At 37.2% G+C, this 20,184-nt stretch overlaps 4 protein-coding genes across 6 annotated transcripts in view; 3 read left to right on the top strand and 1 right to left on the bottom strand.

The window, feature by feature from the left end:
• Positions 1-20,184, bottom strand: part of LOC123307744 (protein espinas-like) — a 165,620-nt gene that overhangs the window by 11,658 nt on the left and 133,778 nt on the right. The gene's annotated exons all lie outside the window — the stretch shown is intronic.
• Positions 411-5,610, top strand: LOC123307748 (membrane metallo-endopeptidase-like 1). The gene is made up of 10 exons (XM_044890172.1): positions 411-554; positions 636-754; positions 2,570-3,057; positions 3,372-3,518; positions 3,691-3,905; positions 3,963-4,103; positions 4,155-4,401; positions 4,464-4,632; positions 4,690-4,934; positions 5,082-5,610. The coding sequence occupies exons 1-10, from the start codon at positions 535-537 to the stop codon at positions 5,418-5,420; spliced, it is 2,130 nt and encodes a 709-aa protein (XP_044746107.1). The 5' UTR covers positions 411-534; the 3' UTR covers positions 5,421-5,610.
• Positions 6,345-11,771, top strand: LOC123307749 (neprilysin-like). Its single transcript, XM_044890173.1, has 10 exons — positions 6,345-6,507; positions 6,566-6,684; positions 8,504-8,994; positions 9,454-9,594; positions 9,794-10,008; positions 10,061-10,201; positions 10,263-10,509; positions 10,570-10,738; positions 10,809-11,053; positions 11,192-11,771. The coding sequence occupies exons 1-10, from the start codon at positions 6,488-6,490 to the stop codon at positions 11,528-11,530; spliced, it is 2,127 nt and encodes a 708-aa protein (XP_044746108.1). The 5' UTR covers positions 6,345-6,487; the 3' UTR covers positions 11,531-11,771.
• LOC123307746 (neprilysin-2-like) lies at positions 12,687-18,490 on the top strand. 2 transcript variants are annotated; one of them, XM_044890170.1, is made up of 11 exons: positions 12,687-12,898; positions 12,980-13,208; positions 13,622-13,666; positions 14,417-14,895; positions 14,951-15,106; positions 15,169-15,377; positions 15,471-15,632; positions 15,686-15,932; positions 16,256-16,409; positions 16,509-16,765; positions 18,121-18,490. In XM_044890170.1, the coding sequence occupies exons 2-11, from the start codon at positions 13,070-13,072 to the stop codon at positions 18,451-18,453; spliced, it is 2,181 nt and encodes a 726-aa protein (XP_044746105.1). In that variant the 5' UTR covers positions 12,687-12,898; positions 12,980-13,069; the 3' UTR covers positions 18,454-18,490. The 2 variants fall into 2 exon arrangements, with proteins under 2 accessions (XP_044746105.1, XP_044746106.1); XM_044890171.1 differs by lacking the exon at positions 13,622-13,666 and having other exon boundaries at positions 12,692-13,208.

Here is a 20,184-nt window from a genome sequence, read left to right on the forward strand (position 1 = left end):
GGAACACCGAAACGTATCAGTAATCATCAACTACATATCATATCAACTGAATTAATTTCGAATTTTAAACAGCCTTTTTAGCATGCCCTACATATTGTGTTTCACAGCTCGATTCCCACACATTTCAATGCCGCAATTAATGAAATACAAGGCATGAAAAATGTCACCGTTGTGGAACAAAAATAATGGGAGACGTAGTTTGTTGTCATATGGGGGAAAATGATACATCTCACGAAGGCCTTTTTCATCGTCAGTGATTCTAACAGTGGCGGTTCTTGAGGGGGAGCTATGTTGTTACGATTGTTGACCTGAATTGAAGGATCATTAATAAACTAAAAAATGATGTTTATTGAATTCATAAAAAAAATTTTTTTCGAATGAAGTTGTTATTAATTCTTGTTCCAATTTTCTTACAACATGTATTCCAGGACCTCTGCCACTGTATACTTCCGTCCTAATATAATTGGCATTTATAACCGCAACCCGTAGGGCAAAAACCGCTATCAGTAGACCTCATCAACTCTGTTTGTCAAGATGCTAGAGCCCAGCAAAAAGTAATGTTTTCAAGTTCTTCAAAATTTCAGAAATGACAAACATATCTCATCCTAATTTTTAATTTTTTCCCTCATTTGTAGTCGCGCGAATGACGAAAAACAGAGGCGTAACACTGGATTGGAGAAGGGTTTGATCTCTGCTGTTACCTTAGTGTCCGTTGTTGCTGTAGTGTTTTTGATACTCTTCGTCACCAAGAAATGTGAGTTTATGAACTAAATAATCTCAGTAGTCCACATGCAGCATTCGAGTTTTTATTTATCGAAAATTTCATTCATTAATCTCTTGTCTTTCTATGGTTTAAATAATACAGATTCATCTTGTTTTTCATCAATCATTTTCAAGCTTTCAATTCATGTAGTCATATCAACAGCGAATTTTTCACTCCATCGAAATCAATACAATCTTTATTTGAACAAAATTCTCAGACTTTTTATATGATCATCAATTACTTCATCTGACAGGTATCCGGTAAAATCCAGTTTACTGGGGGGTTGAAATAATCACATACAGTACCTACTTATATTCACTATAAAATCTCTATTGAACTTCGAATTCAAGAGGTGCAAACAAAACCAAATAACGGAATATACTTATGAACTATCAACACTTTTCATCGCATTGGTTTTAGACAAAATATCCCTCTAATCTCTCTAATGTTCATAATATCTTAAATTACTTCATTAACTAAGGGTTATTGATCTCTATTCCAAGATTTTACTCAACAGAATTCAAACTTTGCAACACTTTGCAAACACTGAATGACAGTATATCTCGTTGTCTCTTTCAACCTTGCTCCAAATATCGTCTGAGCAGAAGTCTGTTCGAAAAAGGTGCAATGCAAATTCGGTTCACCGTACTAAAAGCTTTTTCATATTCCTTGAATCGGGTGAAGTGAACTGTTGACCCTCAACAGTCCCAGTAGTTGAAGTGGTCCAGAAGTTAGGAACTAAAGTTTTCAGATGCGCATTCGATATATTAATTCCCGCTCTAACAAAGGTCAAATAACATTGTTCATGAAGGTCAAGTTGACTATTGAAACTAATTTGTCATAAAGAATGACGCCTCTTCTGTTTTTTAAAAGGAACGAATAATAGAAATATTAGACGCCAGTTCTTTTCGATAACTATTAAGGACGTTCACATTGTGGCGTTTTTGTCAATAAATGTTCGAAACACGTACAGACCATTTATTGCAGACTTATAATGATATCGTTCTAATTAGGATTCTACTTTGAATGGAGTGAGGTAGGTTCTAAAAATATAATACAATAATGAAATGGTGGACATCGACTTGATTAATTGGCCAATTAAATACAGTGTCGAACTATTTTCACTGCGAAACACTACAGAATTTCAATGCCATCGAAATGATCTAGTGAACTATCATTAATGTTTGAAATAAATTACGATGAGCGCTGAAATAATTACTCTGAAAATGGGAAGGTTAAAGAATTAATGGACAGGATTGTGAGAAAATGAACGTTTTATTCTACTTCCTACTAAATGAGTATATTAATTTTTCTAACGTTAATCGATTTTCTCCAATATTGTGTGAAATAACCAGAAAGTTTATCAATGAATTTCTTATGTTGTCGATTTCCTCTGATGCCAGATAAGAAGTTGACGTATAACGTCTGGTGTTCCAGAATCGTTATTAAAAACCTGAATCAAACTCAATACGAACCTCAAATCTTCCACTAGTCGAAACTATTTTCTTATAAATATCCGATAATCGAACTGAGAAGATTTCTTTATTTTTCTTGGCGTTCGATGGGAGGTTCAAAATAAAATCTCGTTCAGGAAAATGAGTTGCAGTATGAAAGAACTACGACGTAAATCAGCATAATAGATTTGTGACTTTTCTCCCTATAAACAATCATATTACCTTGATTGAAACTACATAATCATCCTATTTTGAACAAATAAGGAAGTCCAAGGCTATAGAACCAAATAAATTCTCAGCCATAAATGAATAATTTCGCCATGCAAATAGCTGACTGCTAAATCTATCTCAGGTTCATCAGAAGAAGAATGCACGGACAAAAACTGCGTCAAGGCCGCCGCGGAACTGCTAGAATTCGTCGATCTCAAGAAGGACCCCTGCAACGACTTCTACCACTACGTCTGCGGTCATTACATAAAAGAAGCGGTCAAAAACGACGCCCCAACACCGATTCTTCAGATATCGAAACAGGTGGAAAACGAGAAGAAGGCAATCATCGTCGATCCTATCTTGAAGAAGGATTCTAAGTCGAACGTTGCCATGAAGAAATTCTACCAGGCCTGCATGAACGAAACAAGGATAGACGCGGATAAAGACGCCAATTTTTGGGAAGCCATAAACGAGTTGGGTGGTTGGCCTTTGGTGAATGGGTCTGATTGGGAAGGTTCTTCTTTCGACTGGGTGGACTGGCACATCAAGTCTGTCAAATTGGGGGTTCCTGTCATTGGTTTCTTCGACTTCAAGCCTGCCACTGTTTCTGAAAACACTACCATTTTAAGGGTACGTTCTAAGGTGTATATTTTCTTTGGGTAGTGACCCACAATCCCTAAGTAAGCTATCCTTATGGTACAGACGGAAAAGAAGGGATATCCAAATGGAACCTTGCGGTACCCCCTTATTCTGCAGTCAGAATTATTTCAAAGAGTATGAAGCCACCTAAATCTACCTTAAAAAACATTTATTCTGAAAATTATTGATATCTTTGAAATAAATAGTGCAGTCTTCTTATTTTAATATCACTCAAATTTCTGAAGTATACTGTTTTATTTTCTTTTAGTGCCAAAACGTTCTGTCTTGTTTATGACTTTTTGCAGATTACCAAATCTGCCATTGCTCGTGTTTCTTTGAGCAGATACGAATATCGTTCTTTACTCGGAGATATCATGAAGGCATTCAACGCTACTGGTGGTTCCCACGAAGATATATCTGAAGCATACGAATTTTGGAAGAACGTGAAGAAGGTACATAAGCGTGGGTATAAAGCTTACAGAAGAGAGAAAGATTTTTTTTTTGAAGTTCACATTCGAATTGTATTTCAATGAAATGGTAAAATAATACTCTAGCTCACGTTTTGCAGCTTCGTCTCTGTATTCTTCTAGTTAACAATTAGGCTTATTTGATACCTTTCGACAGTTGGCAGACGATTTCAAGGAGGACGACGATGATGAGGCGGACATCTCAACGGTTGAAGATTTATATCGGGAATGTCAACACGTACCTTGGATAAAACTCCTGAATGGCCTGTCCGACGGAGTCAGAGAATTCCAGAATGACACCGAGATCGTGTTTGGATCTATAGGAAACTATTGCGAGAAACTACAGAAGTTACTGAGGGATACATCTACACGGTGAGAATATTTATCGCGATACCTGAAGGTACCTACATGAAAAATTAATGTTTTCAGGATAATAGCTAATTATTACGTGTGGACTATAATCCACAATTCTCATCATTTCATGAGCAAAAAGGTGCGAGAAGCCTACGAAAATCTGGAAGACGAGAGCGAGGAAAGATACAAAAAATGTTTCGATTTGACCGATGAAAGGTGAGACTTTGGTCTACGTCAAATTGCGATGATATCGAGCTCCATTTTCAGTTTCTTATATCTGAAAGAGACAATATACATAAGGCGGAAGACGAATCCTCAGGTGAGGCAACAACTGGATGAACTGGTGGAAATTATGAAAACCATTTTTATCGAACACATCAAAACGTGTACTTGGATGGACGAAGACACTAAAAAGCTGGGTATTAAGAAAACGTTACTGCTTAAAAAAGTTATTGGAGCCGATGATATCCTGTACGACGTCGACAAGTTCGATAAAATTCTTGGTGTAAATGAGGTAAGAGCCCCATCATTCTAATCTGTGAGAAAATATACCAAAATTTGCACGTACTTTTTCAGCTCGAATTTTCTTCAGATGTTCCTTACCAAGTCTACAGGGAAAAGAGGATCAGAGAGAATAAACACGTTTGGGAAACCGTGTACGAAGAGACACAAGACGAATGGAAAGTTTTCTTCAACCTGATGGATGGTGTCAACGCTTTCTTTTCACCTTCACGAAACACCATGGGTGCTTATGATCCTTGATCAACATTTCAACAAATTATGAGTTGTTTTTATTTTTCAGTTATACCAGCGCCTATTTTAACTTCCATTTACTTCAACTACAAACTACCAGCCTTCATGAATTACGGATCTATTGGCAGGGTGGTAGCTCATGAGATGCAACATGGCTTTGGAGAAGATGGTCGTAGGGTAATCTTGGAGGACGACCATCAGATAGACTGGTGGTCCAACGCGACGGCTGAGGCTTTTAATGAAACCAAACAATGCGTCATAGAAGAGTATGAAAGGATTCCTTTCACGTATAAGGTGATTAGGCTGATTATGCGTTTCTAGATCTAGATCCCTGAGTATAACCATCTCCAATCTTAATTTATTTAAACCCTTTCTGATCTTAAATCAATTCTAAAACGAAATAAGTAGTTATTGATGAAATTTTCTGTAATGTTTTCACAGTTAAATGGCACTCTTACCCTGGAAGAGAACTTGGCAGACATTGTTGGAATAGACGTCGCTTATGAAGCTTATAATGAGTGGGTGAAGAAATACGGAGAAGAGAAAAAACTGCCAGGGATACCTTTGACACCCAAACAAATATTCTGGATACAAACTGGCACCTCACTGTGTTTCAGAAAACTGGACGATGACAGCATAGATTTGAACCTGCCAGATGACCATCCCATACCCTCGTTCAGGGTTACTGCAGGTGCAAGGAATTCTAGATACTTCGCGAAAGATTTCGATTGTCCCGTAGGATCTTTCATGAACCCTAAGGAAAAATGCAGAATTCTATGAAATCATCGTCTTCTAGTTGAAGCAAGAAGTATATCGAATCAATTTTATTGTTGATCTCTGCTGAAGGAGAGCGAAATTGTACAAATAATAATACAGTATTGAATGGAATATTCCTTTTATTGGGAATCGACACCTGATGCATTTCAAACTGTAACCTTGTTTCAACAGTAAAATTTGTAAATAGGAAAAATTTGGTATTATTTTATATTATTTACATAGGCGAATGAAGATGAAGAAAATAGCTCAAAATTTTGAATCAATACGAATTAATAACGCTGCTGTCTGAAAAGGTGAAGTCCAAGTATGTTGTGGACATAGAAACAGATAAGTATTTCTCAGAAATGTTGGATCGAACATCTGACCTTAGCCACGAGGTGTTATTCTTGGTGATACGATTTGGGAAAATTGATATCAATGCAAGTAAGCAAGGGTATTTTCAGTTGGGCAAACATTCAAATTTCACAGTTATGATGAGCGATGGTTTTTAGCAACAAACCTGGTCAAAGACTTAAATTTCTTCGTGAATGTCAGCAGATATGTATATGGTATTCACCTACCTATGTATATGTGCGTTTTTTATAATTTCATTGGGGTCATTCCTGAATATGGATTACTGCTCCTTTTCTATCTAGAGATCGGTCAATATTAAATCAGTAAATACTTCCCTTGATAAAATATCATACCCCCCCAGTAATCATTGTCAAAAAAGGGCCTCGCAAAAACGTTTCGCTCCAGGCATCGCATTTGCTTAGGACGGCTCTGTCACCAACGATCTACTCAGATGAAATCTATCACCATTCGCAAAATTCACCCACTTATCTAATGACCGATAATCTACATTCCGTTATCGACCAAACAGTAGAGCACATTATTGGCTAAAGGATGCAATTCAATTGGCAGTTTATTTCTCTTCCAATTTGAAAAAATTGCATGCGACGAGCTGCCACTGTTTCCTTCAGTTCTTACGTAATAGTCGTCTGTAACAGAGTGTATAGTTCAAAAACAACCTCGATTCTTTCCCGATCGAAATATGCGCTCAGTAGACTTCGTGAACGTCGTTTGAAAAGATGCTGGAGCCCAGCAGAAAGTAATGCTTTCGTGTTTTTCGGCATATCTCAATTTTTCATTGTTTTTATCGTTTGCAGCCGTGCTAAGGGGGAGAAACAGAAGCAGAGGACTACATTGGAGAAGTGTTTGATCCCTGCTGTTGCTGTAGTGTCTGTTATTGCCTTGGTTTTTTTGATATTGTACTTCACTAAAAACTGTGAGTTTTTCAGAGAAATATTCGAATGAACAACAAATTTGTTGTTCAACAATTGTTTTCTAACGAAGTAGAAAAATCAATCAATCAATCAATCAATCAATCGAATAGTAATGATTACTAGTTTCGGGTGTATACAGGGTTATCGTTATCATGATAATTCCTTCATTAAGAAATTCTCGGCTTCTAGAAGAAATAGAGTTCTGAAATTCAACACACCGGTATTTTCCATTGGGGGCAATCTTTTCAAAGTAGTTTCATCCAAATCGCATTTTTCGGCTAAATTGGAAGTGGCTATCAATATTTTTATGAGAAATGTTTTTCGTAGATGCTATGGTAACGAATATATACAGGGTGGTTCAGAACTCAGGGGTGCTGTTCGTGATAAAAAAGTAAAATAAAATTTTTGGATATTGTCTTGTTTCCGAGATATGAGTGTTCAGAATTTCTGCATGTCATCAATTTTAAACTTTAATAGCTGATAAAAATACAGAAAAAATCAAACAAAATGTTCAAAAATGCCTTCATTAGCATCGATACATGCTTGGCAACGCAGAATAAGGGCAATTGCATGTTTTGCCTATTCTGAGTGGATTCGACTGCATTAATAATTCGTTCCATTAATTATTGTCCTTTATCATTAATTTCCACTGCGTAAACTTGTTGTTTCAAATGTCCCCATACAAAATAATCCAAAGGATTCGAATCAGGTGATCTCGCTGGCCATAGCACCTGACCACGCCGACCAATCCATCCACCATTGAAATTTTGGTTTAACCAGGCGACAACATTTCATCCAACATGCGGTGGTAATTTATGAAATTTAATTGATTGCATACAGAAACATTATTGTGCAAAAACTCGGAAACAAGTATCATCGGCCAAAAATTTTTTTACGCGCAATCAAGAATATCAGTCTCTCTATGTCTCTCGCCTCGAGTTTTGAATCACCCCAAGGGCGGATCCAGGATTTTTTTCTGGGGGGGGCACAACGGGCAGACGAGCAAAAAAATCAACAGTAACTGTGAGAAATGAACTTCACTTTTATTTTTAAGAGTTCAAGTATGTATAGAAAGATCCGTCCGTCTGGGGGGGGCACGTACCCCCGTGCCCCCCCCCCTAAATCCGCCCTTGAATCACCCTGTATAACAATTTTAATGATAAATGGCTACTTGCAGCGGTCTGCAATCATAGCGTCCAACCTATCCATAATAGAGGAACAAACAAAATACCTAAGAAAAACGCAATAATTTAGCATCAGATGATGTCATTCGATTGGAATTGCCATAATAAATTCATAAGTTCGTAGATAGAACTTCATTATTTCAAATGACATCCTTCTATTTTTTTTCACTTATCGTAGACAATGCCAAACTTTTTTCTCTAGGGTTAAATATGTCTTTCATCCACCGTTTTCAAGAAAACTTATATGTTTATTCTTAAATTTGGCTGAAGTGCAAATGAATAAGTGATGATAAATTTGACAGTGCTTGTAAGAACATTTCCTAAAAATTGTAACAAAATTTAGAATACCTCGATGAATATTAGTTAGCTATTCTAACCTTTCGCAAGAACCCATAAAATTTTTTAGATGAATCACAACAAACCCAGCTCATAAGGGTTTTTTCATTTGATAGTTGGACCTATAAGATACATTTTTCCTGGGTCCCAGACTGTATTGCTACGCCACTGTAAACATATCGCCATTCTAAACGAACAAGGAAGTAAGAGACCAACCCAAAGAGTCTGTTCTTAACATAAATAATTCATCTCGCCATTCGAATACGTTTTGAGGTCGGTTCTTAGTTTGAATAAATTTCAGGTTCTCCATCAGAAGAAGAATGCACGGACAAAAACTGCGTCAAGGCCGCCGCGGAACTGCTCGAATTCGTGGACCTCAAGAAGGATCCCTGCGACGACTTCTACCACTACGTCTGCGGTCATTACATAAAAGACGCAGTCAAAAACGCCGCCCCCACACCGATTCTTCAGATAACGAATCAGGTGGATAACGAGAAGAAGGCCATCATCGTCGATCCTATCTCGAAAAGGGATTCTAAGCCGAACGTTGCCATGAAGAAATTCTACCAGGCTTGCATGAACGAAACAAGGATAGACGCGGATAAAGACGCCAATTTTTGGGAAGCAATAAACCAGTTAGGTGGTTGGCCATTGGTGAATGGGTCTGATTGGGAAGGTGATTCTTTCGACTGGGTGGACTTCCACATAAAGTCGGTCAAATTAGGGCTTCCTATCATTGGTTTCTTCGAGTTCAAGCCTGCAGTGGTTTCTGATAACACTACGATTCTTAGGGTGAGTTTAGTGGGTACCTCGAATTTTCTCAAACTCTTCACTTGAGGAAGCAGCTTCAACAATACCCCGATACGTTATTCATATTCTATTAGGTAACAGAAAATATGTGTTAACAAAATAGAACCTTGTGGAACACCTGTATCTTTCAGTTATCATATGTTTTCGGTTGCACGGTGAGTTTCTTGAAGGTGGAAACCTCTGCACCACAATCTTTGGATGATTTGGATAAAAAATAACTTTTCCCCTTCGAAATTTCTACGTAGCTTTTGGTTTTTCTTCCACCTGACTTTTGATCGTTTACCTTTCCCTGTCTAAAAACGTCAATTCCAGGAAAGAAACTATTGAAATATTCCCTCTTTCACTGGATGTTCTTATTCAAGAGCTTTTTTTATTGCAAGTTGCCTCAATTGGTGGAGCCTTGAGACAATTTTTGACTTTCTCGATCGTGATTTTTTGCAGGTGACCAAATCTGCCATTACTCGTGTTTCCTTGACCGAATATCCTTTCTTGATGGGAGGTTTAATGAGAGCTTTCAACGGCACTGGTGGTACCAGCGAGGATATTTCAGAAGTATATGAATTCATGAAGAATGTGAAGAAGGTACATTATATAGTGTGGTCCGAAAGTGAACAGAGAAGCAATAGAGTTTCGAAAGATAACGATAAGGCGGCAAGCATTTCCTATGGTTATAGAAACGGTAAAATAATCTTCTAGCTTACGTTTTGCAGCTCCTCCTTTCTGTTCACTTTTGGTCCCTTCTGTTGAGTTTACGATTTAGCTCATGAAATTTTTTGGACAGTTGGGTGAGGATTTCAAGGAGGATGGCGATTATAATTCGGACATCTTAACGGTCGGAGATTTAAATCGTGAATGTCCACAAGTACCCTGGCTAAAACTTCTGAATGGTCTTTCCAGTGGGGTCAGGGAATTCAAGGATGACACGAAAGTCGTGTTCGGATCTATCGGAAAGTATTGTGAGAAACTACACAAGTTATTGGGGGATACATCTGCACGGTGAGAATATCTATCGGAATATCTGAACAATGTGGAAAATTGACGTTTTCAGGAAAATAGCCGATTATTACGTGTGGAGCATAATTCACAACTCTTACGATTTCATGAGCAGAAAGGTGAGAGACGCCTTTGAGCATTTGCAGTTTATGAGAGAGGAAAGATTCAAGAAATGTTTTGATTTGACCGATAGAAGGTGAGAACAAACACTGACGTATTTTACATTGTAATGCAATAAAGTGGGGGTGCAATTCTAGTTTCTTATATCTGAAAGAGACACTGTACATAAGGCGAAAAACTAATCCTCAAGTGAAGAAACAACTGGAGGAACTGATAGAAATTATGAAAAAAATCTTTATCGAACACGTCAAAGCGTCTACTTGGATGGACGAAGAGACCAAAAAGAGAGGCGTTGAGAAGGCTTTACTGATTGAAAAAGTGATTGGAGCCGATGATATCCTGTACGATGTGGACAAGTTCGATAAACTCCTTGGTGTAGATGGGGTAAGAGATACTAATCGAATGTCTGAGAAAATTTAAGAAAATTTGCACATACTTTTTCAGCTCGAATTTTCTTCTGATGTTCCCTACCAAATCTTCAGGGAAAAAAGGATCAGAGAGAATAAACGCCTTTGGGAAACGGTATATGAGGAGACGCAGGACAATTGGGAAGTTTTCTTCGACGAAGTGGATGGAGTCAACGCTTTCTTTGCAGCTCCCCTCAACATCATGAGTAGGTTGATCAGCACTTGCTTCTATTACTCGATCAACAATGCATCGAATGATAACTTCGTATTTTCCAGTTATACCAGCGCCTATTCTGACCTCTATTTTCTTCAACTACAAACTACCAGCCTTCATGAATTACGGATCTATCGGAAGGGTGGTTGGTCACGAACTGCAGCATGGGTTCGGAGAGTTTGGTCGCAACGTGATCTTGAAGAACAACGAAGAGGTTGACTGGTGGACTAACGCGACGGCTGAGGCTTTTAATAAAACCAAACAATGCGCCATACAAGAATACGAAAGGGTTCCTTTCTCGTATAAGGTATTTACCCTTAGGATCACATCTTCAATCTTAATTCCTCTAAACTGTGTAACAGTGATTTAAACCCTTTCTGACCTTAAATCAATTCTAAAACGAAATAAGTAGTTATTGATGAAAATTTCTGTAATGTTTTCACAGTTGAATGGCACTCTCACCCTGGAAGAGAACCTGGCAGACATTGTTGGAATAGACGTCGCTTATGAAGCTTACAATGAGTGGGTGAAGAGATATGGAGAGGAGAAAAAACTGCCAGGGATACCTTTGACACCCAAACAAATATTCTGGATACAAACTGGAACCTTCCTGTGTTTCAGAAAGCTGGACGATGAGAACATAGATCTGAACGCTGAAGATGTACATGCCATACCTTCGTTTAGGGTCACTGCCGGTGCAAGAAATTCGAGATACTTCGCGAAGGATTTCGGTTGTCCCGAAGGTTCTTTCATGAACCCCAAAGAAAAATGCAGAATTCTATGAAAGTAGGTGTTTATTTCGTTAGAGCTGGAGGCCTCTCGAAATCACGATCTTCCAGAAATTTCTGGATTCAATTTTATAGTTATAAGATCTCTTCTGGAGAAGAGTTATGAATGCGAATTGTACAAATTAATGTGTTGAATCAACATCAACCATTTTTTATCTGGATATCACATTCAAAGTAATGCAAAGTGTAACCTTGTTTTAACAGTAAAATTTGTAAATGAAAAGAGAAAATTGGTAATTCGTTACTTTATTAATATACCCAAGTATAATTAAATAGAAAAGATAATATTGGGGGATGAAGAGAAAAACTCCAAATTTACTGTCGCACTCAATATGGATTTACACAGATTGTGTATTTGAATTGAAAATGTGAAAACAAATTTCAATAACAACCAATAAATTCTTTCTCCAGACGAAAGTATTGTAGGCAACCAATGTTACAATCTTCAGCGGAAAACGTGTATGTCTGGTTATCTGCCGACGTTGTTATCCACTATATATTATATAGTTATAAACTATTCATGATTTCAAGGTGGAAGATTTGACGAGAATTCAAGATGAAGAGGTAAGGCATTCGGTTTGCAGGATGAATTCGTAATATACACTAGTGACTGTGTATCCATACGCCATACGATGTAGAATCGATTTGAATAATTCTGCATATATACGGCCAGTGATTTGTAAAAATATTTCACTGTACATAATTTCAAAGAAGATCATATACACAGTGCCCAGGTTTGTGATTCAAGAAGTCGAAATACACCAAACAAATACCTTATCAAACTAGGTCCTAAAATCCACCCCCAGGCAGTTAGAAAAACTATATCATGACCCCCAAAAACCCCCTGTATTTTTCCAATTGTTTTTTCATAGTTTGACAAAGACAAACGTGGAAGTTTTCGGATATAAGTCAAATTTTTCGATGATGATAACAAAAATTTCAATTTCTGCCAGTGGCGGAGATAACCGCAGGGATTCTGACAGAATGCCAACAATATCGATAAATAAATGGAATACTGAAACGAAATAAAATTGAACAATAGTGGTTTCTAATATACATAGCGACTGACTATACTCAATTTGGCTGTGAGGAGCTAGTACGTAACAGAAATGATTCCGAACTAACTGTTTCCTTCCATATCACGCGTTTCGCGTGTAAAAATAGACTGTTTAATTTTTCTCGATTAACGGAAGCGAACCCATTTTTCCGTTCGGTGCGTAAACAGAATTTCGACACGTGAAATCTGAGCGGAAACCCAAGTGAAAAACAACATGGAATGCCGACGATAATTGACGACAGCTGCACAGAGACTCCGGAATGCCAAAATATCACCGAATTAATCCTACCTACATCGTATAATTGGGGTTAGTCACAACTTATTACCCATCGAATTAAAACCGTATTAGATCACACACACGACTTGAACTTAACAGCATCAATTATAGCACACGTTGACGGACCTCTTCCAGAGACAGTCCTGGAACTTTTGTCACTTATAATGCGAAGTTGCTTGCGGTCGTTCGTAGTTTGAGAAGATGTCTTTTGGATGTGTGAAGAGGTCGAGGGTGTTCTGGGAGAACCGAAGTGAGTTGGAGAAGAAACTGCTGCTCTTTGTGCTGTTCCTGAGTATAGTGCTGTTGGTGGTTATTTTATTTATAGTCTTCGTCGATAGAGGTGAGACGATATTTTTAACCGACTCACCTAATAGCTAGTGTTGAATAACTAACGTCAAAAATTCAGAATTTGAAAGTACAGCATGAGTTTCATCATTACTTTCAAAGGAAAAGCAATTACTGAAGGCCAAAATGCATCTGAAATTCAATTGAAGGTCTCTTGACCTCTGCACTTAATAAATGTAAGAATTAAAACGATTATACGGTCAGACGATGTTGAATGTTTCGCACATACTTCTTTTTCGGGGAATTTGCTGTCAACAGAATGTATAAATATTAATTGGATTGATGAACTAAAGGCCAACTATATCTCATTAGTAAAATAATCACTCAATGGGGAATAAGAGAGAATTACATATAATATCTTTGAAATTTTGTTTCCAATTATTAAGTTTCAAATTGATTCATTTCTAGGGGAAACACGCAGAAAAATAGAGGAACCGACAATTCAAAAACGAGGTATTTTCAACTGGCTTGAAATCTTCTTTTAGGTGTAGGATATAAATCTGTACATATTTTCAAACGCTTCAATCTCACTAGATTTCTAATTTCACCCACAACCTCTTTTGTTGCCAAGCTGTATAAATGCACTTCTGGACTAAGGCAGGCAGTTTTTAACTCTTTTCAATTAGGTGACGACCATATTAAAATCGAAACACGCGCTATTCATCAATGAAGACAAATTTGAATGATAGAAGAAGATTCGAATTCTTCATTATTAGTTTCTCCTACCAATTTTCATGAAATATTCATAATTAAGAAAGCTGACTAATATGTTTGGATACAGGTGTCAATGTAGAATTGAGTTGTCTGATATCAGGACCCATTTGCATGAGGAGAACAGATAAAATATTTAATGGTCCTCTTGGAGATTTGCATGAAGCTGAAGAGAAAGGACGTGACTGATTGCTGAATCAATTAACATAATTTCGAAACGGTATTCATTCCTGAGATGTACGTTACATTATACAAACAGAACATGCTTTTTACGATACGTGAATTAATTTTTTTTATATCGTATGGACAGGACCGCCATTTCGAACAAGCAGAGATTCCTGAGAGGAATACCTACTTGAGAATTTTGCAGATTGATTGGCCTCAACCTAAACTGTATTGGTTAAAATCTCGAATCAGGGAAATTTGCGATGTAACTTTTGAATGATAACATGTCATATGTTGGACCTTCATATACATCCAATTTTCTTTCAGATGATACTTGCCTCACCATGAATTGTGTTAGCGCCTCTACTCATATTCTCGACTACGTTGATTTCTCAGTACGACCATGCGAGAACTTCTACAACTTCGTGTGTGGTTCTTTCTTGAATAAAGCTTCGGAATATAACAAAAAACCCGCTATAAAAAACATTGAAGAACGGACTCGAAGTCAGATAGAGTCGCTGATCACGTCAAACACTGATGACACTGCGACCAACTCCCTGAAGCTACAAAGGCAGTTTTACAGGAGTTGCATCAACACAACTGCGATCGAAGAAGACGAGAATGACACTTTTTTGACCCTTATCGATTCTATTGGCGGCTGGCCGGTCATAAAGAATAACTTTTGGGATGAGAAGAATTTCGATTGGAAACAGACAATGATAATGTCCAGAAAATTGGGGCTCAGCTTCCAGAAATTGATCGGGTTATCCATTTCCTACAGCGATGAGAATACGACGATATTAGAGGTTAGATCATTTGAGATAGGAGCGTGGTGGGATGTATCCAAATCTTCATTTTCAGATAACCCCTCCTGATGATGTCGATCACATCAACGCCGAAACAATGGAACCGTATGTAGAGCTCATACGAGATGTCGCCATCCTCCTACACGCCCCAAGTTTAGGCATCAATTCCGATCTACGTCACGTGGTCCATTTCCAGAACGAACTCTACAGTGTGAGATACACCTCTCTATTAACAGCATCAATAATGGAACTAACGAAATATTCTCGTTTTAGATAATAAGCAAGGCTCGAAGTTCTAAGGCTTCGTCGAAAGAAATGACTGTCAAACAATTGCAAGACAAGTATCCCCGGATATCTTGGTTGCAATTCCTGAACGCAGTGCTGTCAGATGCTTTGGTTTTGAAAGAATCCGATACTATTTCTCTGAGATCCGAAAGATATCTGATAGATTTGGAGATTCTCCTCCTGAATACGAAAAAAAGGTGGGGTAGAAAATTGTAACGTGTTTTTGGTTCACTGATCAATAAATTGTATAGATAGATTCATTTGACATGTTTTTTCATTTATTTTTTCAGTACACAGGCAAACTACATAATTTGGAAAACGATAGAGAAATTTGTGCCCTTTCTAACAGAGGAGATCCGAAGTAGGTTTACAAGATTTCAAAGACAGTTTTTGGATAAGAAAACCAACGGACACACGAGAAAGGAAGAATGCGTGAAACTAGCTAAAGAAATGTAAGTTTCTCGCATCGAAACGAAAAATCCGATTGTACCAATTAACTTTTCAGGTTCACCAACGTGGCTGAGATCGAATACGCGAGAAGATATACTGATCCAGACACTAGGAAGGTGGTGAAAAATATTTTCGAAAAAGTGAAGGACGCCCTCATTAGAAGACTGAAAGCTTCCACGCGTTTGGAAGCGCATTTCGGAGAAGATATCGAAAAGGAAATGAGAAATATGGAAATACATATCGGTGGCACTGATATGATATTCGATAAAGAGAAAGTAGAGGACGCTTTGGGATACAATGATGTAAGGTTTACTATTCAATAGTTGCAAGAATTAGATTATCATAATTCATATTTATCTTTTCTGAAGGAATCAATTGAAATAGTTGACCATTTCATCATCGAAAGTTCTCTTTTTCGTATAATGAGATGTTACATTTGAAATTCAATGCAACTCATCAATAATGGACAGTTAAATACCAAAGAATACGAAATGAATATCGAATTATTCTAATTGAATATCAAAACGGAGTTGTCTTATCCCAAAGGTCTCCGAAATTTTCCCATTTTCACAATTTCGACATACTGATACAATTTCTCGCAAAAATAATCATTTTGTACTTTCAGCTGATATTCTTGAACGATGATTTGGTGAAAATAGTGACAAAGGTATCGATGAATAGAGTCAGTTATTTCTTCGGTAAAATTGGAAAACAGGATGAAACATTTGCTCCATATACGGATGTGAATGCTTATTATAGTTCTTGGAGAAACGCCCTAAGTAAGTTGAATTCCTTTTTAATAAGAGAAATGAGCAAATTTTGAACTTCAAATCGATCCTCGATTCTGGAGCACTCGAAAACCAAAAATTTCTTTTCAGTACTCTCCGTTCCCCTCCTACACGATATTTTCTACGACAAAAATCGTCCAAATTTTATGAATTATGGAGCCCTGGTATCTGGAATAGGTCATGAATTCGCGCACAGCTTGGAGAAGTTGGGAAATCAGACTGAAGAGACGAAGGGTAGGTTTGTCTTCATCTACAATGAGGCATTCTCGACTGCATTCGGGAATTACTCCAGGTGCTTCGAAGAAGAATACAGACGATATCACAACGAAACGCATCAGAAATTTGGGGTGAGTAAGGAGTAAATATAAGAATTTCAAATTGCCGTTGAGCCAATCCTGCGATATGTGGTCAGATGTGTTGAAATGACCAATGACCTGTATGGAAAAGAGTAACTGAGGACCATATAAACTCCATTTATGGACCCCTATTACTCCTCCATGGGTCATTGGTCAGAAATCACCCTGTACAGGGTGGGCAAATTTCGATGTTTTAGCACTACAGTTTTTAAACCAGAGGAGATACACAAAATCTGATACCCCATTCTCGTTCTCTTTTCCTGAGAAACCAACAATAGTAGTAGTCATTTTTGGCCACTTTCTTTTGTTTTCGAGTTATAAGCAAAAAGTGGAAAAATGGCGATATCGAAATAAATTTATATCTCCGCTAATATTGATGATAGAGCTCTGAAATTGAAACATTATACAGGCACTTTTTTACGTAGAATCCAGTGGCGTGCTCGCCTTTTTAGCAGGATTTTTAATTACGAAGCTATGACCCAAAGTTATGTTTTTTTAAATAAGAACACTAGTTTTCTGTGCATTTTTTTGAAAGCTTAATTTTTACTGATTTCAAAAATATATAACATCATATGGTTTGTAAATATTTCTATGGTTTCAACTTCTGATGAGCATAGAAAAATATAGCATCGTATGATTACCAGTGTCTCTTTCTATAAGTCCTTTCAGTATTATGAAAATTTATGAAATATATCTTGATTCAAATTTTGTGAAAATTGGTAAAAAGCATAGAAAGAATGACATTGCCGGAAGGAGACTTCTTTTGTTATAGGAAACTCTATTTTTCTGTGCTCGTCAAAAGTTGAAACCATAGAAATATTGAGAAAAAGTGTTTTTGACCGTTTTCTATTATTTATATTGATACAAACCATATGATATATATTTTTGAAATCAGTAAAAATTAAGCTTTCAAAAAATTGCACAGAAAACTAGTGTTCTCATTTAAAAAAACATAACTTTGGGTCATAGCTTCGTAATTAAAAATCCTGCTAAAAAGGCGAGCACGCCACTGGATTCTACGTAAAAAAGTGCCTTATAATGTTTCAATTTCAGAGCTCTATCATCAATATTAGCGGAGATATAAATTTATTTCGATATCGCCATTTTTCCACTTTTTGCTTATAACTCGAAAACAAAAGAAAGTGGCCAAAAATGACTACTACTATTGTTAGTTTCTCAGAAAAAGAGAACGAGAATGGGGTATCAGATTTTGTCTATCTCCTCTGGTTTGAAAGCTGTAGTGCTAAAACATCGAAATTTGCCCACCCTGTACATTTTTCGAGAATTCACGAAGAAAGACATTTCGTCTAGAAAAACTCATTTTCGCAAATGGTGCTCTTTTTCAGACACCCCCTGAAATAAGCAACTCAACGCTGGAAGAAAACATAGCAGACTTCGTGGGTACAGACATTGCCCATGAACTTTACCAGGATTACGTACATCAAAATGGAGTAGAAAAGAATCTTCCAGGTATTGACTTGACGCCCAACCAAATTTTTTGGGTTATGACAGGAACGTTTCTCTGCGGAATGCCGTCTTCAGAAAAACCACTGTTTCTGCACGCAAACAGCGAATACAGGATAAATTACAGACTCAGAAATCTACCGCAGTTCGCTAGAGATTTTCACTGTCCCTCTGGTTCGTTTATGAACCCTGAAGAAAAATGTAAACTGTACTGATAGAATAGTTATTTAATAAAAAAAAACAAAAAGTATGAGTTTGTCTTTCGTAAGTATAATTCATAAAAATTAGAGTAAAGAATCCATGTTCCATATTATGTGCTTACTTACAAGTCTCTCCACTCAGAATATATGACGAAACCGTGTGAACACTTACCTGAAACAAGAAAAAATCATTAGATGAAAGTAACCAAGCAAAGCGAAGCTAATATAAACAATTCACTGTTTCAAACAATAACTCGATTTCCATATTCGGCGCTGTGTTTGACATTCCACTATGGAAACAGTGATGTTCTCGAGACATATTTGAATACATGAATGTGATTAAAAAACCATTTCCGAATATTGACTTCTACATTGTTCCTCGGTCCTTCAGACAAGATACTTGAGCTACTCTCTCCTCGGGTTGTAGTTTACATTACAACTCCTCGAAATATCGAAAAACATTCCACGTTCCTATAGTCAGGCGCTGATCTGACTTGGTCAATGGATAAAACCAAGAAAGAACAAACATCATATTGAAGAGCAAAGCTCATAATTGACAAACATGTGGTAAATTTGTTCACCTGAATGTGGGATCATCAAGGTAAATGTTGCAATGACAAATGTGGTGTTTGAATATGAAGATGATATTTGGAATCACCAAATAAAGTCTGTACACGTGTAAGGATACATTGGAAAGGATATAGCGTTGATGGATATCACTCAGATACAACATAAGCATGGAACAAATTCTTTCAACGTCACACATCCATCACAAACGGTTTTGAGCGTACCTAAACGGCGGATCTAATTTTTCTCTTCAATCTTTCACCCATGAGAGATAACATCGAGAAGAAATATTGGCCTGACAGCCTAAATAACTATCATTTATAATGCGAGTTACACAATCCGTAAGTTATACATATCCGCAAGGCACATACAACATATTAATGTATGTTTACGTCAGTTATAGTGCCAAATACCCTTGTTGACATAAATGATTAAAACACATCAATATAACTCTTCCAGATCGAGCGTGAACTACTTAGATCAAACTCAGCGTGATATTATTGAAACGAGTTTATAATTATTCCCAAAGAGAAAAACGTGAGCGCTAATTGCCTTACGGTCTTCAATGTATCTTCTTGACGTCGTTCGTCCGTTAACATAACTACTTTGCAGTGAGCTTCAACTGGTTTTTGAATACAGAAGGAAAGTTTTCACTTATAAACCATTTGGGACAACAATAACTTTACGCAAAAGACTTGTTTCGGCTTGTGTTGATTTGGGATATCGAAGTATGTATCCTGATGATGCCATTTGTCTTCACCAAATGTGGAATCTTATGGAGGTAGTGCTTCTTGTCTCCCGTTGGTGGTATATCTAATACCACTAGGCAGTATTCATTGAAAAGATATATGTATAGCAACTCTCATGCGATGAGACGTTGGTTTCTGCATATTGTAGATACATCCTCTACGTTACTCTAGAAATTCTTATAGAGATATCCCTCACCTAACAACTATTCATAATTTTCAAATGGCTAATTAGCGATCATCAAATCTCAGCATTCCAGTCATTAAACACGAAGGGTCCAGATCATAGCAAGGCTGAAGTACTTAAGAGCTGAATAACTGCTATTACATTGCGAATAACTCATGAAATTGGTAGTTAATAATCTACATCTGTTATCATCCTACCAACAGCGGGAGCCACATTGCTTATATGTTGGTAGTTTTAACGATTTCT

The sequence above is a fragment of the Coccinella septempunctata genome, chromosome 2 (genome assembly GCF_907165205.1).
Source record: "Coccinella septempunctata chromosome 2, icCocSept1.1, whole genome shotgun sequence".
Taxonomy (NCBI): domain Eukaryota; kingdom Metazoa; phylum Arthropoda; class Insecta; order Coleoptera; family Coccinellidae; genus Coccinella; species Coccinella septempunctata.

Coding starts and splice junctions, on each gene's coding strand:
- LOC123307749 (XM_044890173.1), top strand. CDS start 6,488: ATGCTGGAGCCCAGCAGAAA. Junction 10,739..10,808: donor AGCTCCCCTCAACATCATGA/GTAGGTTGATCA, acceptor CGTATTTTCCAG/TTATACCAGCGCCTATTCTG. Junction 11,054..11,191: donor GGGTTCCTTTCTCGTATAAG/GTATTTACCCTT, acceptor ATGTTTTCACAG/TTGAATGGCACTCTCACCCT.
- LOC123307748 (XM_044890172.1), top strand. CDS start 535: ATGCTAGAGCCCAGCAAAAA. Junction 3,519..3,690: donor TTTGGAAGAACGTGAAGAAG/GTACATAAGCGT, acceptor ACCTTTCGACAG/TTGGCAGACGATTTCAAGGA. Junction 4,104..4,154: donor TTCGATTTGACCGATGAAAG/GTGAGACTTTGG, acceptor CTCCATTTTCAG/TTTCTTATATCTGAAAGAGA.
- LOC123307746 (XM_044890170.1), top strand. CDS start 13,070: ATGTCTTTTGGATGTGTGAAGAGGTCGAGGGTGTTCTGGGAGAACCGA. Junction 15,933..16,255: donor ACGCTTTGGGATACAATGAT/GTAAGGTTTACT, acceptor TTGTACTTTCAG/CTGATATTCTTGAACGATGA. Junction 16,410..16,508: donor TTCTTGGAGAAACGCCCTAA/GTAAGTTGAATT, acceptor ATTTCTTTTCAG/TACTCTCCGTTCCCCTCCTA.